At 33.9% G+C, this 19,156-nt stretch overlaps 1 protein-coding gene across 1 annotated transcript; it reads right to left on the reverse strand.

The window, feature by feature from the left end:
- Positions 1–186: 186 nt before the first annotated feature.
- LOC141632696 (NAC domain-containing protein 40-like) lies at positions 187–2,828 on the reverse strand. Its single transcript, XM_074445217.1, has 5 exons — positions 2,629–2,828; positions 1,131–1,384; positions 704–1,006; positions 294–614; positions 187–198 (listed from the first exon to the last, which is right to left on the reverse strand). Exons 1-5 carry the CDS (start codon positions 2,816–2,818, stop codon positions 187–189), a joined length of 1,080 nt encoding a protein of 359 aa, XP_074301318.1. The 5' UTR covers positions 2,819–2,828.
- Between the last annotated feature and the right edge of the window lie 16,328 nt (positions 2,829–19,156).

Consider the following 19,156-nt stretch of genomic DNA (forward strand, 5'->3'; position numbering starts at 1 on the left):
TATAATTAAGTGTCTAAATTCTCATCAAAGAGTTCATAGCTCAGTGGTAGAGCATTTGACTGCAGTTTAAGAGGTTACTGGTTTGATCCCTTCCTAATATCTATTTTAATTTTTGTTACATTTAGCAACACAAATATTTCACCTACGTGAAATCCTTGTGGCTACGAATAATACAGGACTACACGTCTACACACATAGCTGACAAACAAAACCAACAAACTCATCATTATTACGACTACAAACGCATAATTACCATCTACCTGTAGCCTCATTGGCCCTCTCAATACGCTTACCCGCCAAAACCGTCCAAGCTTTGGGCTAGCGATCACATTTTCACCAATTTGCTCCTCTAGCTCCCCCTTGCGAGGGCTTATCCGCCTTAATTTCCGCAACCTTATCCTTCTACTTGTTGTTCCTTGGGTAGGGTCTAATCGTGTCATATTGGGATGACCTGGCTGCCTGTGTGTGCGTGGTACGATAGATACTGTGGTCGTGGTTGTGGTCACGATAGATGAACCACCCCCTGTCGAAGTAGGGAGTGGTTCATCTAACTGAACTATGTTGTCGTTAAGTATCTCCGCAAACAGGTCATCGTCATCATTGACACGCTGATGCTAATTCACATTTGTACAGCATATGAGATGAATGTGACGTTAAAAGGTGACATTTTTGTAGCTGGTCGGGAAAGGAAGAAAGCGCATACCTTAGCGTGACTAGAAGATTCAGGCTGCAAAATATCGTCTTTAAATTTCCAATCCGTCTGAGATGCAGAATCCATCTGTTCTACAGAATGGGAATCATGACTACTACTAGACTTCTTCATTGAACTTTCAGCCGCCGTCTTGTTTCCTGCTGTCGTACATAAGGGCTCCAACCCACACCCCGAGTTCGTTCCACTACTACCCATCATCGACAATGAGTTGTTTCCCATGTTATTCTGTGCATTTGGATCGTCTGTTGCTTGGTAATCGCATTTCCTCCTCAGTCGACAAACCACCAGAGCATCCTATTAAATCCGACACCATGATAATATCAGTTAAAAGTCCAGGTTTCTAGCTCGAAAATGCTACATTTCAGAACTCAGAAGTTAAGAAGTCAATGCTATCACAATAGATTTCGATTTTCTTTACCTGGCCCTTTCCGGACATACAATACTCGTGCATTATCCACTCCGTTCTCTCCCCTTTGGGAGCACGACCAATGTGGAATACTAAAGTCCGTTTAGTGCCAATCACATTTGCACCAGACTTAACATTGCGCTCCTTTCCAGTAGCCTTCCAATAGCCAATCTCAGTTGCCCTCTTACTTTGTGACCCATTTGGATATTTTTTACCGCGAGGTGAAAAGAAAAACCACTCTTGATCCGACTTGATGATAGATTTGGCTAGCAAGGGACAAAAAGAGTAATCTTCTGATAAGTTTCTAGAATAAAGTTCAGCAAAAAAAACACATTCAAGTTGTGACACAAACGATTACTGTTTATATTTCTCACGATGGATTATCATTTTTTGCATTTATGGATAATTGAGACGGAAATGTAGCGATATCATGAGGCGGTAAAAGGAAGAAGAAAAAAAATTGCTCCATTTATATCGATCCCAACCGGCTATCTAATTAAACAAGGGAAATTTCAATTGTTTCCTCTCCTCTCCATTTCCTTTTGAAACACGTATTCGCTCCAAACAAAGCCTAACTAAACCAAATAGAGCTATTGCTACAATAATTAAAAGATAAATAAATATATGACGACTAGGGGCTCGCGGCATTGGCGAATCTAACTTTATTTACAAAAAATATAAAAAATAGGCAAAATTTAAAAGGAATTGTATCCAAACACTCACCCCCATTTGCCCTCCCCTTCCCTTGCCTCCCTTTCTCTTCCCTCCTTCTCCCTCCCCTCCCTTTCCCTCCACTTTTACTATCCAAGCACACCCTTAATTGCCTAGATTAGCTTCCATGGCGATACAAAATATTCCTTCCTTCAAATCAACTATCCTAAATCATCTATGAAAGCCAAATCGAGAATAACTTCTTAAAACCAATTTGAGTAATAATAAGCTTTATAAATACTCGTATATCGGTTTTTCTAAGGTGTATCCTAGTATTAATAACTAAATGTAGAAAATTCACGAGAGCTAATCTCATGATATACTCCCTCCCATCCAAACAAAAGGTAACATGGGAGGGGGCACTTGTTTTAAGAAAAAATGGAAAAAGTAAGGGTAATATTGGAAATATAGTTGGCCCACTTGCACTTTAATTGAAAGAGGACCACAAACATAATGGCATTGTATGTAAATAATAAGGGTATGTGAGGGTTTTTTAGTGATGTTTTTTACTAAAAAAGGAATGGGTAGTTTGGTTTGGATGGTCCGAATAAGGTAAGTGTTACCTTTAGTTTGGATGGGAAGGAGTATTAAGTATAAACTCATTTTTAGTGTAATCAATAACATATTTGCCTCATCTGATAATACAAAACTCAGTACCATTCAGTAACGTACACGATAGATAACACTATTGCTATTGTTACAATAGTCCTAAACAATTTGAAGTTGGTTAACATGAATCGTAATCATTTGAAATCGTCAATGATTGTAAAACAAAAAAGAGTAAGGAATTGAAAGATACCAGGCAAATCCCAAGGCTCAAATTTGCAAATATCGACTACAGGAATGAGTTCAACACATTTATCAAAACCATCAAGTTTCTTCTTTAGGTAGTACAAAATCAACTCTTCATCAGTCGGACTAAATCGAAACCCCGGAAACATTGACGAAGCCGCTATCGAAATCTCCGCTTCCTTTGACACCCCTTTCATCTTATCGTCTTCTTCCTTCCTTTCTACCTCTCCCATTTCAATATATTCTCCCTTTAGCTCCTCTTTATACCAAAGTTATTATCTAAGTTGTCTACTTTATCCTAGAAGTATAACTTTGTCTAAAAGTAGGGTATCCTAGTATATGTCTTTGGATGTTTACTTGCCTTCTTTCTCACCTTTAGAAACTACAAAGCAAAGAAGCTACCCTAATAATATATCCTACATGTTTATTTCTCACTATATATACCACCGGGAATGGATCCTCTCCATTTCCTCTCACAATCTCTTTAAATAATAATTTCCTCTTGCAGCCTCATTTTCCTTTATTTTTATGCGTAAATTTAGAACCGTTAGATGTTATCAATATGCAATTCGGGCCATTAATAGGTACTTGCCTCTCCATTTCTTTTGAGAAAATGGAGAGAAAATGGATTCATATACCACCTAAGCTAGTTGACAACTGATATTGTACATTTGAAGTGAAAAAATTAACTCGATGACATCATCCATACACAAGTTAAACTAGCGGATTATATGGACCCGATACCAACTAAGCTAACTGACAAGTGATATTTTTACATCTTTTGGTGAATAAAATCTAAAACATTAGATTAGATATATATGAGTTAAACTAGTTGATATATATAAGGTAATACTAAGATACAGATAACTACGACTATCGTTACCACCTTTAATATCAGCTCTAAGATATCACACATATACGACGAGTTAAGCTAGTTGACACCTGATAACGTAATACCAAGATATACCGTTAAGTACGACTACCAGTTAAACTAGTTGATATCTATTATTGCCTCCAATTCTCTATATTTTTTCCTATTTTTTAAAACGGATTATTTAGGTTTCTTCCCTTTTTATTTTTAATAAATTTTTACTCTTATTTTATTCATCACTCTCTCTCCTGTCACCAAACCCCACCCAACTCTTTTACTTCTATTTTATTCTTTACTTTAATGTTGAGAAATAAGATAGCGACATCAAGTGTTACCGAAACTAGTTTTAAACCCGTGCAAATTGCACGGGGTCGTTATTTCAAATTTTATTATTATTAAAAAACGTAAAAATAATGATTTAAGCTTTATTAGTCATATTTTAGATTCTTGATTTATATTGTAATTTCATTTTCGATCACTAAGTTTGTACATTTCGAACATATATTTAACAAATTAATAGTATTTCAAATATAAGTCGTGCAATTATTTTGCACTTGTTATTTCAAATATAACAGCATATAAATATGAATGATTTTGTAAAAAAATCATATTTATCAAAAAATATAAATTTTAAAGAATAGTTTACACGTCGTGAAATTTTATTAAGCATATACACATTGTACAATATACGCATAATATAAAACCGTATCTTATATATTTTTCACCCTCTTACAATATACTCCCTCCTATCTATCCTTTTTTCCCCTTTGAAGTGGGCACGGAGATTAAGGGTGGGAGTATAATATTGATAAATATATGAGTGGGGTTTGGTAATTGGAGAGAGGTATGAATAATTATGATTAAATATTAATAAAGGAGATGAGTGGGGTTTGGTTATTGGAGAGAGGTAGGAATAATTAGAATTAAATATTAATAAAGTATATAGTGGGGTTTGATGAGTGGAAAGAGGTAAGAGTATAATATTAATAAAAACTTTCTCAAAAAGGAAAGGGGAAGAAAACCTGAATAATCCGTTTTAGGAAATAGGGAAGAAAAGAGTGGATAGGAGGGAGTAAGAATTTATAGAGGTGCATTTTGGACTTATGCACTATAATCCGAACATGGGTCGATATACACGATCACAAATCACAATAATAATTATTATTTTATTATTTGAAGTTGAGTTTAGTCATGTACATACTCGATATTGACCTGTCAAAACTTTACCCACCGTAAACTCGTCCTTGCCCAATCTGTTTGTTCAGGATCAAAGACTCGTAAGTTTTGACCCGAGACACGATTGTCCCAAACCCGAAATTACCAATTATTTTAAAGTCGAAACCGGACCCAACCCGTTTGCTCAATGATAATAAAATTATTAGAATAATTTATTTTTTATAAATTATTTAATTTAAGTACGATACATAATAAATATAATTAATTATTAATATTAAATACGACTTAATCTATTAAAATATGTTTTTTGCCTTAAAAATTGCAAATATGATCATAAAAGTCATATGATCTGATTCGACCCTACTTGTATGACCAACCCGACACCCGACCTACCTGGCTTGTTTCACATGTCAAACTCCAAACGAATGATGTGAGATCCTCATATAACTTATTTGGATAAATTGGCCACATATTTGAATAAGTCATTTAAAATGAGTTATGAAGATGTTAATTATACAAATTATTATTTAAGACGAATATATCCACTTTATAGTTACAACGTATCAACTATTAGCCACTTGGACAGATGAAGACAAAATAATAATGTTTAAGAAATAACAACCCGTTGTCCGATCTATCCCAATAGTTGAAATATTTAATCTGTTTTTATTATAAAATGGATGGATCCCCGTTTTAAGGTAGATTGTATGACACAATTTTGATCTACCAATATGGCACGTAACGCTACACATATAAATGAGCGTCTATTCTTTCTCAAAGCGGACGTACCTGTCTTAATATTAAAATTGGTCAAATATCTTTGCACGTGGTTATATATGACAAATATTTTTTTTCTCTTTATACATCTTCTTGTTATCTTATCAATTACATATTAGTATATTTAACCGTCTTAAACTTTAGACGAATATACCCGTTCTAAATGAGAATTTAAAACGGGCTTACCCATCTCTTAAATTAAAACGCACACAGCTCATTAAAAGTAACACTGCCGTATAAATAAAAATACTACCCAGAAAAAAAACCTACTTTCAAGGCCTCACCTCATACTACCCAATTTTATGTTCATTCTAAACTTTTTATGCAGTACAATAATACTCCATATTCACCCTCTTTCTCTCTATTTTGCATTCCTCTACAACCACTCCTCTCACACCCTCTCTCAAATTATTTTAAATTTCTCTCACATAATAGCACCTTTAAATCTTCAGTTAATTATTTAATCTTTATACATGGAGTGTAAATTATAAGGATTTGAAAAAAAAGGTAACGTGTGGATCTTTTTGCAGACAATTTCAGGCTATTGTAGACGATAAGCAAACATTTTATAGAAATATTTTTATGTATGCATATTTTTAATTAATATGTTTTTTCCAGCAATTTTATTTTCCTAAAGAATTAATTTTTTTCTCTTTTGTTATTGTAGTAATTTATTTTATTTTATTTTACTTTTTGTATTTTTAGTTTCATGCAATTTTAAAATATCTACTTATTTCGATCCTTATAAATTATTCATGGGAAGTTTTACTAATAAGCTATTGAATTTTGTAGATCTAGTGGTCGATTTATTAATAATGGTATACATGAAATTTTTTTTAAAAAAATATTCCGTATTTTTTTCCTCTTATCGTTGTTTTGGGTTAATTTTTTCAGATTCAATACAGACGAAAAATGTTGTAATTATATACTCCGTATTATTTATTTATTAATTGTATTAATTAATTTATGATTATGTATTTTACTATAAGCAGGATCATTTATGTGATATCAATTGTATCATGAGATTCATGACATTGGCAAAGTCATTTACTTCTTAAAATGATGCATTGATGCCTATGGAATTGTTATTCGGGTTAATTTATCGACAAAGCACGTTGAAGATAAATTTATTATTTCTGATTTTATATTAATGTTATAAAATTTGTAAATTACAAAATTGTCTTATATATTGAAGCAAGCATATTAGCAATTAGCAGCAAATGAAATAAAATGGTGTAGAAATCGTGGATTCCACAAATTCAGAAAAAAAAAATTGGAACTTTGAAAAGTCAACAGACAACCACGTGCTGACAACTCAGCACTGTGATTATTCTTTTAGGAGTCGTTTGGTTCAACAAGTTGGAATGGAATGGAATGAAGTTTGATAGTATAGTAGTATGGGGTTCTAAATCCATACTTGCCTAATCTTGTTTGGTTCACCATAAATTATAGAAGGGGGAATAGAGTTTGAATCCAAGGTAGGAGGGTGGCTATGGGATTCCAAGGGGTTGGGGTGGAGTTAGAATCCATTGGGTATCTAACTCCATTCCAAATCACCCCAACCAAACACTAGAATGGATTGAATCCATTCCAATCCATTCCAAAAGCTCCAACCAAACACCCCCTTAATGAATAGGATTCGGTAACACCAAGGATATTTTAGTAATTTTTCCATTGTTTTCATTTCCCTCCAAAAGAACTTAAAATTCAAAATAGTCTTTTAATAAAGGGTAATATAGGAATATTTCAATACAATTATATTCCGAAAAGCGTCGATGATATCTTGTTCACCATTTTCAAAAGATTGGTCAACCGGATGCGTCAAATAATGATATAGGCCTGGTCTAAGCAATTACATAGCTTCATTAATTCTCATTTCTAAAGCTATTTAACTGCAAATTAATCAAATAATCAAACTAATGGGTTATTTGGTTCACTATGGGAAGATAAAGTTCCTAGGAAGTTAAGTTCATGTGAATTTGTAATTCATGTGAATTATTATCAATTTCAAATTTTGTTGTAAAAGACGTTTGATGGCACCTTGGTGAAGTCTATAAATTGGAGATTGATTCCATAAATTGGAGATTGATCGCAGTAATGCATTGTGAGAGCCGAGAAAGTATGATAATAAGGTATCCGAGTGAGATTAGAAAACACAATATGATAAATATTGCGTGAGATAAAATAAGAGATATTATTATTGTCTTACGGAATAAGTTAGTATATTCTAGATTTAGGGTTAAGGTTTGAGTCATCATATCATATCATATCATATATTTTTTTAATGTAATAGCCAAGTTGTTGATGTGGTATCATAGATTTTCATCAAAAGTTGACATGCCACTTATTGAGAAAACAGTTATATAAGGAAAAATAAATAAATTTAGAGAGTAATTAAAAGTTACCTATTATAAAAATAGAATTTCCATGCTATTCCAAATTTTATTTCGAAAATTCAAATTAAATTTTCACACTACTAAAACAACTAAAATAAGGATTTTATTAGTGATTCGCTGAATTCAAAAATATATATTGGCTATTTTTTTAGGAATTAAATTAAAATATTTTTCACATAAAATGGGTAAAATGTTTTCCCAAAATGTTAGAAAATTTTATGCATACTATAGTAACCATATTAGTCAATATTATTAAAAAGATCAATGCGTGAAAAATATTGGTAAATTTGAATATGTTAAAATATTAGCTTTATTTAAAAATGAGCAGTTTAAATAGAATTAAGTTTCTAATTTCCAGACTACAGTCAATCCCAATTTAAAATTAGCAATTTCAAGTCAATGTGCTCATTACTTATACACCCAACTTCAAAATGATTTTTCAGGGCATGTAGAGATTTAGTTAATGATGATAGGTTTATTTGACGTATGATCTTATGAATAGGATTTCCCAATAATAAAAAAAATATATATAATTATTATTTTAATATGCTTAACAATAACAAAATAATAAAATCTAATTTTTTCTTTCATTTTCGAACATATATAACTATGTTTATCGCCATTACATATTGACATTATCATGACTATTAACAAAGTGTTATAATTATATAAAATGAGTTATTAAGTAAGGAGTAAGTTTTCCATGTAGTTGTTAATATTAAAATTTTTAAAGCAATCCCGTGAATTTTCACGGATTTAAACCTAGTTACTATAAATACGGGTCTGTATTCATATCAGATGACAACACAAGTTTATCAATAATATAAATCGTATCTTATGAAATACTCTCCACTTTGTAAAATCTATCTTGGCATCAGAGCCTCACGCTCTTGAGGCCTAAATTAAAACTTCCGTTGCCTCGCCGGTGGGTTGATAATGTGAAACACCCACCGGCGGGATTTTGTTAGTACTATCTAATCTTAAAAACAAAAACAAATTTTTTTTTAAAAAGTATGTATTCTTGTTATTCCGTCAATCATCGTTATTTGTAGTATTAAAAAAAATATTGTTTTCTAAAAAAAAAATATTGGTATTCTTGTTCAGTAAGGCGATTGGACGTATGGCCAGAGTATGATTGTAAGCTGTTGAATTGTTCTCTATTGGTTAGACCGCACGGTGTACGTTCCTTGGTTGCAGTATGCTATCCGGTCTATTTACTCGGATCAAATTTGAGTGATGTCCTCGTGTCGTGAGACGAGGCGTATTGTTTATCTATTTGTCGTAAGACAAGAGTATTTATTTATATGAGTGATTGGTTGTTACCGCTCATATAGTCGTATTTACTGGCGAGTTACGCACGTATTGACTGGCGAGTCGGTTACACATTATTGTACTGGCGAGTTACGCACGTATTGAATTGAGTGGGTAAGTTGCTACCCCTCGTATGTACTGGCGAGTTACGCACTTATCTTGACTGGCGAGTCGATTACGCATTATTGTGGTCGGCGGGTCGTATACTCACCGATGAAGAAGAAGATAAAGAAGACGAAGAAAAGTCGACATTTTTTTTCTTATTAATTATTGTAATGTAATTTCAAACTCATGGAAATTTGGGTCAAATTACCATAAGTTTGAGGGAGGGTAATGAGGTATCCGAGTGAGATTAGGAAACACAATATGATAAATATTGTGTGAGTATAAAATAAGAGATATTATTAGTCTTACGGAATAAGTTAATTAGTATATTCTAGATTTAGGGTTAAGGTTTGAGTCATTACTATAAATACGGGTATGTATTCGTATCAGATAACAACACAAGTTTATCAATAATATAAATCGTATCTTATGAAATACTCCCCCCTTTGTAAAATCTATCAGATTTTGGATTTTGATGATAGAAAATGGTTGATTTAATTAATAGAAGATGAAATATAAAAAATTACACTTCTATCCTTCTACAATTGGCGCAAAAAAAAAAATCGATTATCAATTTTATTTAATTTTTTATTATATTTTATTAGGGTGTTACCAAACTTGTTAACACTCGGTGTCACCCTAACACTTCCCATTAATGTTTGTGGCACACAATTTATTATTTAACTCCTAATTATGCATCCCTCTCTCTTATCACCCAACCTTATATATGCCCTTTATCAATATAATACTCTCATCCTTAATCCTTGTGCCCACATCAAAGAGGAAGAAAATAGCGGATTGGAGAAACTACGTCAACAAATCTATATTAGTCGTGACGAAAGTAAGTTTTGATCTAAATTTGGGCGTTACAGACATAGTACTCCCCCATTCAACTCCACTTTACCTGATATGTGTCATGTTTACATTGGCTCTACACAAATGTCGGGAAGAAAAAGGACGGAAATAAAAGTACTGCGTGATGTATTTCTATTTTTACCGCGTGTCATGTTTACATTGGCTCTACACAAATGTTGGGAAGAAAAAGGACGGAAATAAAAGTACTGCGTGGTGTATTTCTATTTTTACCGCAAAACACATTAACACCTTTTTTTTACAAAAAGTACAACCCTTACTTTTCCCTTCTCTCTTCAAAGAGAAGAAGAAATAAATAAGCAAAATCAGATTTATTTACGAAATAACAACAAATAAATTAAAAATATAAGCAAATATAATAAGCTCATATTTGTAAATCGTCTATAGAACAAACTCAATTTTGACATATTTTGAATAATTTTTTTTTTTCTATTTTCTCACCACCTACATTATATTTCATATTTTACAAAAAAACCCAAATAAATACAACAATTCTTGAGTTCATAAATAACATGGATTTAAAAAGTTAAGGTTAAAAAAAATTAACTGAGTTTATCGGCTAAAAAGAGGTGATGGTGTATCGGTGATGACGTATGTAGATGGAAGGATGATTGTGTATATAGGTGGAAGAAGATGTTGGTGTATGCAAATAGAAGGGGATGTTGGTGTATGGTGATGGAATGAAGAAGATGATGCAAGTAGAGGTGGCAATCGGGTGGGTCGAGTCGGATTCGAGTCGAGTTAAATCAGGTTCGGGTTATCGTGATGTCGGATTGATTCGAGTCGCGTACGTTTGTGAGTCGGATCGGGTTTAGTCGGATTATTTCGGGTTATGACTTACCTCGGGTATCGGGTCGGAATGTGGAACACTTGGTCGGGTAACGGTTGTTACGGATCGGTCAGTTCGACTGAAAATCATGTAGCAGTTCATATCGAGTCAAAAAAATTCAATACTAAATCTTATCGGGTTATAACAGGTCACAACTTGTCCAATTTTAATTCATTCTTTAATACTAATTATACAATAGTATACATAGATAGTTACTTAGTATAAGACATTGTAGTCAAATTTTTAATTTAAGACTAATTAGCATTTGATGATTGATTATGAATTTATAAACTTAGCATCTCATTTATATAATATTTGAATGTGAAATACCAATAACAATAAATATTTAATTAATTTTATGTTACCAATTTTTAGACATACGACTTACGATAAAATTTGAACCAAATATATAAAAATCAAAAATAGGTAGGTAAAAACAGAACGTATGAGAAATATATTTTAACTCGATTGTGAAATCACCGGAACATAAATTCACTCAAATTCGAATTAACCTAACTGTAATAAACCAAACTCGAATTTACCTGAACCTGAAAATGTAGCTTATAAGTTAGTTAAGTTTATTTAAGTTAACCTTTTAAAAATGAAGTTACTTTAGTTAACTTAAACATAATTAGCTTAAGTTAACTAAGTTTCCTATCTTAACTTAATTAAGGGGGTGTTTGGCCAAGCTTTCTAAGTGCTTTTCTAATTGTAAAAGTAGAAGTTGGGTCAAACACTATAATTTAGGGAGATAAAAAACTACTTTTGAAAAGTCAGAAGTTAATAAAAAGCTACTAGAAACAGAAGCACCAAATTAATGCTTCTGCTTCTACTTCTCCCAAAAACTCTTAGGATTATGGAAACTAAAAAAAAAAAAAAAAAAAGCAGTAGTAGGCCAAACACATCAATTTGTTAAGAAACTACTTTTACAAAAGTTAGGCCAAACAACCGCAACTTTTTCAAAAAGTAGTTTATGAAAAAACTCATTCTAGAAAGTAAAAGTTATTTCACATAAACTAGGCCAAACAACACCTAAAGTAAAGTTTACATTTATGTCAAATTCAAGTTAAAATATGTTTAGTTAAGTTAAATGCAAATTTAAATTTACTTAAGTTAAATTAGTTCAATGTGGCTCAATTAATTTTAGTTTAGTTTATTTCAGTTGAATTTAGATCAATTCAATGCATTCCAACTATATTTAATTCAGTTTAAATCAATTAAGTTCAATTGAGCTACAATCAGTTCAATATAGCTCGATTTAGCTCAATTAAGTTAAGTTAAGTTTAATTTAGCTCAATTAAGTTCAATTCAATTCAGTCCAACTACATTGAGTTCATTTTAGAACAATTAAGTCCACTTCAGCTACAATCAGATCAATTTAGCTCAAATTAAGTTCAGTCTAGTTCAATTTAGCTCAATCAAATTCGATTCAATTCAGTCCAATTACATTTAGTTAAGTTTAGCTCAATTAATTTCAATTTAATCTGTTTAATTTAGCTCGATTGAGCTCAATTAAGTTCAATTAAGTTCAATTTAACTCAATTAAGTGCAATTTAATTCAGTCCATTCACATTTAGTTTGGTTTAACGCAATTAAGTTCAGTTCAGCTACAATCAGTTTAATTCAGTTTTGCTCAATTAGCTTCAGGTAAATCTTGCTCAGCTCGGATTCATTTCGGTCTATATGTATTAAAAGAACTCGTTTTAAAATAAATTTGTATAAAACCGTCTTACTCAAATATCTATGATTTTCGATCGCCCAATATTCTTACTAAAAACGTGGGAAATACCAAAAATTGTCACTTAAGAGTGGTTTATAATGGGTTTGTCACGTAAGAGTGGTGGCTTTGCTCCCACGAATAGGATTATACATCCAGTTGTACCATAAGCATGGTACAACCAAGTATAAGAATCCGAGCTTACGTGTATTCTTTCTGAGCTAATTTAAATTTCATGTTTTTATTGTGTAAATGAATGAACCCAATATTTTCTAATAAAACTCATATTTTTTAATATAAAGCTCGGATACTTTGACACAAAGCTCAGGTTCTACACCGTACAACATATACAACTGGTTGTATAGTCCATGAATTGCTTTGCTCCACAAAGACACGTTCTATGATAAGTTTTGTTTACCATATATTTTTCATTTATGTTCATTTGAAAAATTTTGCCAACTCAAAAGTTTGCAGTTTTTGAATATGAAGAATAAATGGCTAAATTAACCTAATCTCAACTATGTTTTGGTAAATCGACAAAAAATTTACATTAATCTATCATATACAATAAAAAAATATATATATGCACAATTAAAATAGAACGATAAATTTATTCAAACACATAGATTTAAGAGTTAAAATAAACTAAGGGGTAACACTTGTATAATTTTAGTGTACTCTTATATTTCACATTGACATTCGCATGGCAAACTAAATAAAAGTACAAAAAAAAACTCTTAATTTATAAATTTAACATTAGTTGTAGTCTTATAGCTAGACATAGTCTTATTCAGGTTTGCATCGGTTAGTCAAGTCTTACTCGGGTCGGGTTTTTTCATTGTCGGGTATAATCGGCTTCGGTGTCATGAGGTTCGGGTTATATTGGTTATCGGATGATATTAAAAATCGGGTTATATCAGATCGGACTGGGTCGGTTTCAGTATATGATTTTTTTTGTATTTTCGGGTGCCGGACGGGTTCGATATCGGGCGATTTGGATCGGTTTTGTCGAGTCGGGTCGGGTTTTGACAGGTCTAGATGCAAGGAAAGGGAATTGGATTTACGGATAGAGATTGATTTTGGGTTTGGGTTAATTTGGTGGGATAATTTACCTGGCTGCTAAAGGTCGTCGACAAATTACTAAATATCGTCGACAATTTTAATGAACTTCCAAATTTGCCCCTCCCTCACACTCCCCCTTATATTTTCCTTTTTATTCAATAACAACCTTTCACATTTGAAATTTTGAAAAAAAAAAACCCGACTCAAATTTCAACAAAGAAACGTATCGACCGCATAATTTCCGTCACGAATTCAAACATTCAACAAGGTATGTGATTACTATTAAATTTTTTTTTGTAGTATTTTGCTAAGGTTGTAATTTGTGACGGAATTAGGATAGATGCCAAATTAGTGACGGAATTAGGATAGGTGCTTTGATTTCAATCGGATTTAGTCGTGTTAAGCGAAAATCAAACGCAATTATCGTAACAATTAATCTAGAAAAAAAAAAAGGAAAGACGAGAAACTGGGCTGAGACGATGAAGTTCTTCGTCCCAGACCAGGCCCAGACGAAAGAACTTCTCGTCTCTGATGGGCTGTGGACGAAGGATTCTTTCGTCTGGGCTTGGTGTTGGACGAAGAATTCCTTCGTCTTAGCCCAGTTTGTCGTGTGTGTGTGTTTTTTTTTTGCTTTTTGTTTTAGAATTTGTCGATACTTTTTTTATTTTTATTTTTATTTTTTTTTAAATAAAATTTTTTCCGTCTTGTTTTGTTATCGTTATAAAGTAATAAATTATTAATAATAATTGTCGTCCGTGGCGAAGTCGTTGTAAATATATATTTTTTCCGTCTCGTTTTGTCGACGTAAAATATAAATTAATTATTACTAATAAACCCCTTTTGGGGATATTTTGTTTTTTTATTTAATTTTTAATTTACATAAACTTATATTTATAAATTCTTTGTTTTATTAATTTAAGTAATCAAGTTGTTGTAAATATGTTTTTGTTGCGTCTCGTTTTGTTTACGTAAAATATTAATTAATTATTATTACTAAACCACGTTCCGGGTTATTTTGTTTTTTTTTTTAATTTTTAATTTACTTAAACTTATATTTATAAATTCTTTGTTTTATTTTTTGAATAGATGGCCGGTGGAGGAAATGACTGTCACGTTCGAGCTCGAAAGGGGCTCCAGTTTAGTCGAGGTTGGAGATGGTAGTACCGATTCGTGGACTGATGAGCGGGTGGAGGAGGAGCTGGTTCGGTCTGGTTATGTGATAGGTGAGGAGGAGGCGGGTATTGAGCGAGTGCGTAGGGTGCCACGTAGACGGAATGAGGAGGGGCGTTTCCAGCGGAGGTCGGATGGTAGTTCTAGTAGTGTGGTGGCTACGAAGAAGAAGTCGGGTAAGGATGTCTCTTGGTTGATAGATCATCGTGTTCCTGGCGGTCCGATGTTTCCCCACGTGATTCCTAGCTTTGGGGGCCACATTGTCAACACCTTATGGCCGACTCCTAATGAGGTCGGTCGACCAGTTTTGACGGGCTGCCACCGGTTTGGTAAGACGAGGTTGTTGAGTTGTTGGGAACTACCTCCTGCCGTTCAGACTATTTATGACGGTGACTTGGTCTTTCTCACCTATTAGATTCCATGGCCGAGAATTATAACATGCCCCTTATTTCTGCTTTTGTTGAGAGATGGCAACCCGACACCAACAGTTTTCACATGCCTTTTGGGGAGATGTCCATACTCCTTCACGATGTTGCGCAGATCTTAGGTGTTCGGGTTGATGGTAACTGTTGTAAGGTGGAGAGTAATGACGGGAGGTTGGCGGATCCCCTTATGTATGTTTGTGGCTTCTTTGGGATTTCATCAGACCAGTTGAACTCTACTAAGAAGGTCCCTATTTACAAGAGTGGGGGTATATTGGTAGATGCAGTTTGTGAAACGGCGAGAGCTAATTGTGATGTTGTTTTTGCTCGGGGTTTTTGGTCATGGTGTTGGGGTCGACACTTTTTGTCGACAAATCGGTGATAGGTTACGTCCTCAGTTGTTTCCTTTAGTGTATGATGCTGATGAAGTACACCACTACGCTTGGGGAGCCGGTGTACTAGCCTTCATGTACCGACAGTTGGGGGTGGCTTCACGTGCTGGTGTGAAGACTATTGGTGGTTGCTTGACTTTGTTGCAATCGTGGATCTATGAGTATTTTCCTATGTTCAGACCCGGTTCACCTTCGGCAATTGACCCTACTCAGCCTCGGTCGTATTCTTGGAGATCCGTTGGTCCCTTCGCTCAAAATGCGGAGAAATTGTTGGAGTATCGGAGGTTGTTAGATGGGCTTACTTGTGCTTCCATTAGGTGGGATCCGTACGGGCCGCGTCGGGGAGGAGTATCATCCTCGTACTCTGTATGCCGGTTGTGTTCGTTTCATGGACATAACCGAGCCGTACCCCGATCGGTGTTTACGACATTTGGGTATGTGCGAGATCATACCTCAGAACACCCCGACCCAAACCGGCCTGGAGCGGTTACTTATGATAGCTCACCAGCCGTGTACATTGCCCACAGATCAACACGGGTCCTTAATAGCGCATTTTGTCCTCACTCATATGCATCCCGAAACCTTCCAGAGGTCACCCATCCTAAGACTACTCCCAACCAAGCACGCTTAACTTTGGAGTTCTTTCGCATGGATGACCATAAAAGAAAGTGCACTTTGTTGATATGAGTAGTACTTCTAATCCCTTTAAGCACTAGTCATTTAAGCCTATTATCGGACCTCTTCAATTACCGTGGGGTGTTACAACCCCCACTTGAAGAACGCAACGTCCTCGTTGCGCCTGGGAGCATAACCGCTAACCCAAAATCCTCCCCGCTAGGTGTGTGATCACAATGGAGCGTATAACCACCGCCTCCAGGAGCGTATAACAACCGCCTCCGATCACCACACGGTCGCAGGTTGTTCTCGATACCACTTGTAACACCCGACCCAAACCGGGTCGGAGCGGTTACTTATGATAGCTCACAAGGTCATGTGTACATTGCCCACAGATCAACACGGGTCCTTAATAGCGCATTTTGTCCTCACTCATGTGCATCCCTAAACCTTCCCAGAGGTCACCCATCCTAAGACTACTCCCAGACAAGCACGCTTAACTTTGGAGTTCTTTCGCATGGATGACCATAAAAGAAAGTGCACTTTGTTGATATGAGTAGTACTTCTAATCCCTTTAAGCACTAGTCATTTAAGCCTATTACTGGACCTCTTCAATTACCGTGGGGTGTTACTGTTGGGGCTGGTGTCCTTTACAGTTAGTGCAAGGACTTATAAATCTCTAAAAGGATCAAAGGGTATACTTTTGTATCATAATCAGTTGGTCCACGTTTATCAATAACGGTTGGCTTGCTAGATAAGTTTGACGTTATTGTCATACAGATGGCGGTGATCAACTGGTCCCTAAAAGTCACACCTATAGGATACGTTTGAGAGATGTGACGGTATGAAAATACATCATGTAGATGCCAAATTTGACTAACCAGAGTTAGTCGAGTTATTTGACTAATAATTAGTCAAAATGTGATGTTGAGATATTTTATTTAATACGGATTAAATAATAATGGCTAAGGCGAATTAAGCGATTAATTCGTAAATTGAATATAAGCGTTTTATATTTAATTAAATGTATATTGAATATAATTATACAATATCGTCTTTGTCGGACATGTATTAATATTTCAACTAATCCGTATTATTAGTTGATGCTTTAATAACCGATAACCGATGACGATTTATAACAAAACCGCGTCATATACATTTTAGCGATTTGCGAACCAGGCCATGAGCTAAAACTAAAAGGAAGTGGAAGCCCACTTCCCAAGAGAGCCCATGGCCGGCCAAGTGAGGACAAAAGAGAGGATTTTCTCTCTTTTGAAACCTAATTCATTTGGACAAAAATTTTAGGGTTTTGGGAGAACATTTTCCTCTCTAAACCTAGATCTCTCATCTAAAGAAAACTCACAAAAATAATCCTCTCAATATTGCAAGGCAATTAGAGGATTCATTCTAGCACAAGGGCATTTCTCGGACGATCTTGGGTGCATCATTTAGGAGGAGATCTACTTTGATCTCTCATTGCCAATTTGCACTAGGACCGAAGGTTATTTCTTAATCTTTATCGTTTAATTGTTGTTTTCGTTTATGACAATAAATTGCATATAAAATTTGCGTTATAATCCTATAATTAAAGGGTTTTATACGGATATTACCCTTCAAGTGGTATCAGAGCAAGGCCACGTAAATTTTTCTATGTGATTTTCATCAAACGAATTTTGAATCGATGAATTTTTGAAAAAAATTGTTGCGGCAGCCATTTTTTTACTCGGCAATTTTTTTTATTGCTGCGTTTTTTTGAACCGTGACATGTTTACACGGTGTAGGTTGTTGTTTGTTTTGTTTTTCATTTTGATCTTTGCATATTGTTTTGTAATCGATATTCATTGCAATATGTTAAAGATCCATCAAAATGTTTGCATAAAATTTCGTGCGACACAAAATTTTTGTCTCGGCCAATTTTTTTTGGAAAAACCGTGTGGCCTTTGATGACACGGCCTGTTTTTCTGATTTTTGTATAGATTTGCGTGCCACACAATTTTGATAGATCATTCGATCTTTTGTCTTCAATCGTTCTTTGCATATTGTAATTTTAATCGATAATTATTGCAATATGTTAAAGTTGTTTCAATTGTAATTTCAATTCTATACAGATTAGATTAAATTGCAATTGGGTTTTAACAAATCGTTTTGTTTTTGACCTTTTGTTGCTCACGATTTTGAGCCGTTTATTTTTTTTTTGGCCTTTTGATGCTCTCGGCATTTCAGCATAAAAAAAAAAAAAAAAAAAATTTTCGGGGTACTGTTCACGCCCAGCAGTGAAGAAAAAAAAAAAAATTTGTTTTTTTTTTTTTTCCGGCCAATTATTGCATAATACGGATTTATGCACTCGCTTGATAGTGAAACGGTTCACCCACGAACAATTTAGTTACTTTAAAACGATTTAAAGTAACGGATTATCATGAATTAAAATTAAGTTGATGAAGCGGTTTTGTCACATAATTTTAATTGTCTTTGGTGGTTTGGATAATTTAACATAATTACGGAATTATGTCACGAATAAATTTAATTTAGTTGATGCATTTTATTTATCGTTTTTGATTATTTTGAATGCTTTTAATTACGTATTTATTTAATTTTGCAAACGGTTGTAACTTAGTGTGGCCTTAGTAGAACGTGTTACCGTAATGATGGAACACGGTCTTGGTTGTATTTTGAGATCTCGTATCTCCCTTTTTTTATTTCTTTTAATTACAGTTTTTATTTAGAATGTAAATAGGTTTATTTTTGTAAATTTTAATTGTAATTTTGAGAAGACTAAAGATGGAGATCGGATGCTCACTCCCGCTGTATGGACAAAGATG

The sequence above is a fragment of the Silene latifolia genome, chromosome Y, assembly GCF_048544455.1.
Source record: "Silene latifolia isolate original U9 population chromosome Y, ASM4854445v1, whole genome shotgun sequence".
NCBI lineage: Eukaryota > Viridiplantae > Streptophyta > Magnoliopsida > Caryophyllales > Caryophyllaceae > Silene > Silene latifolia.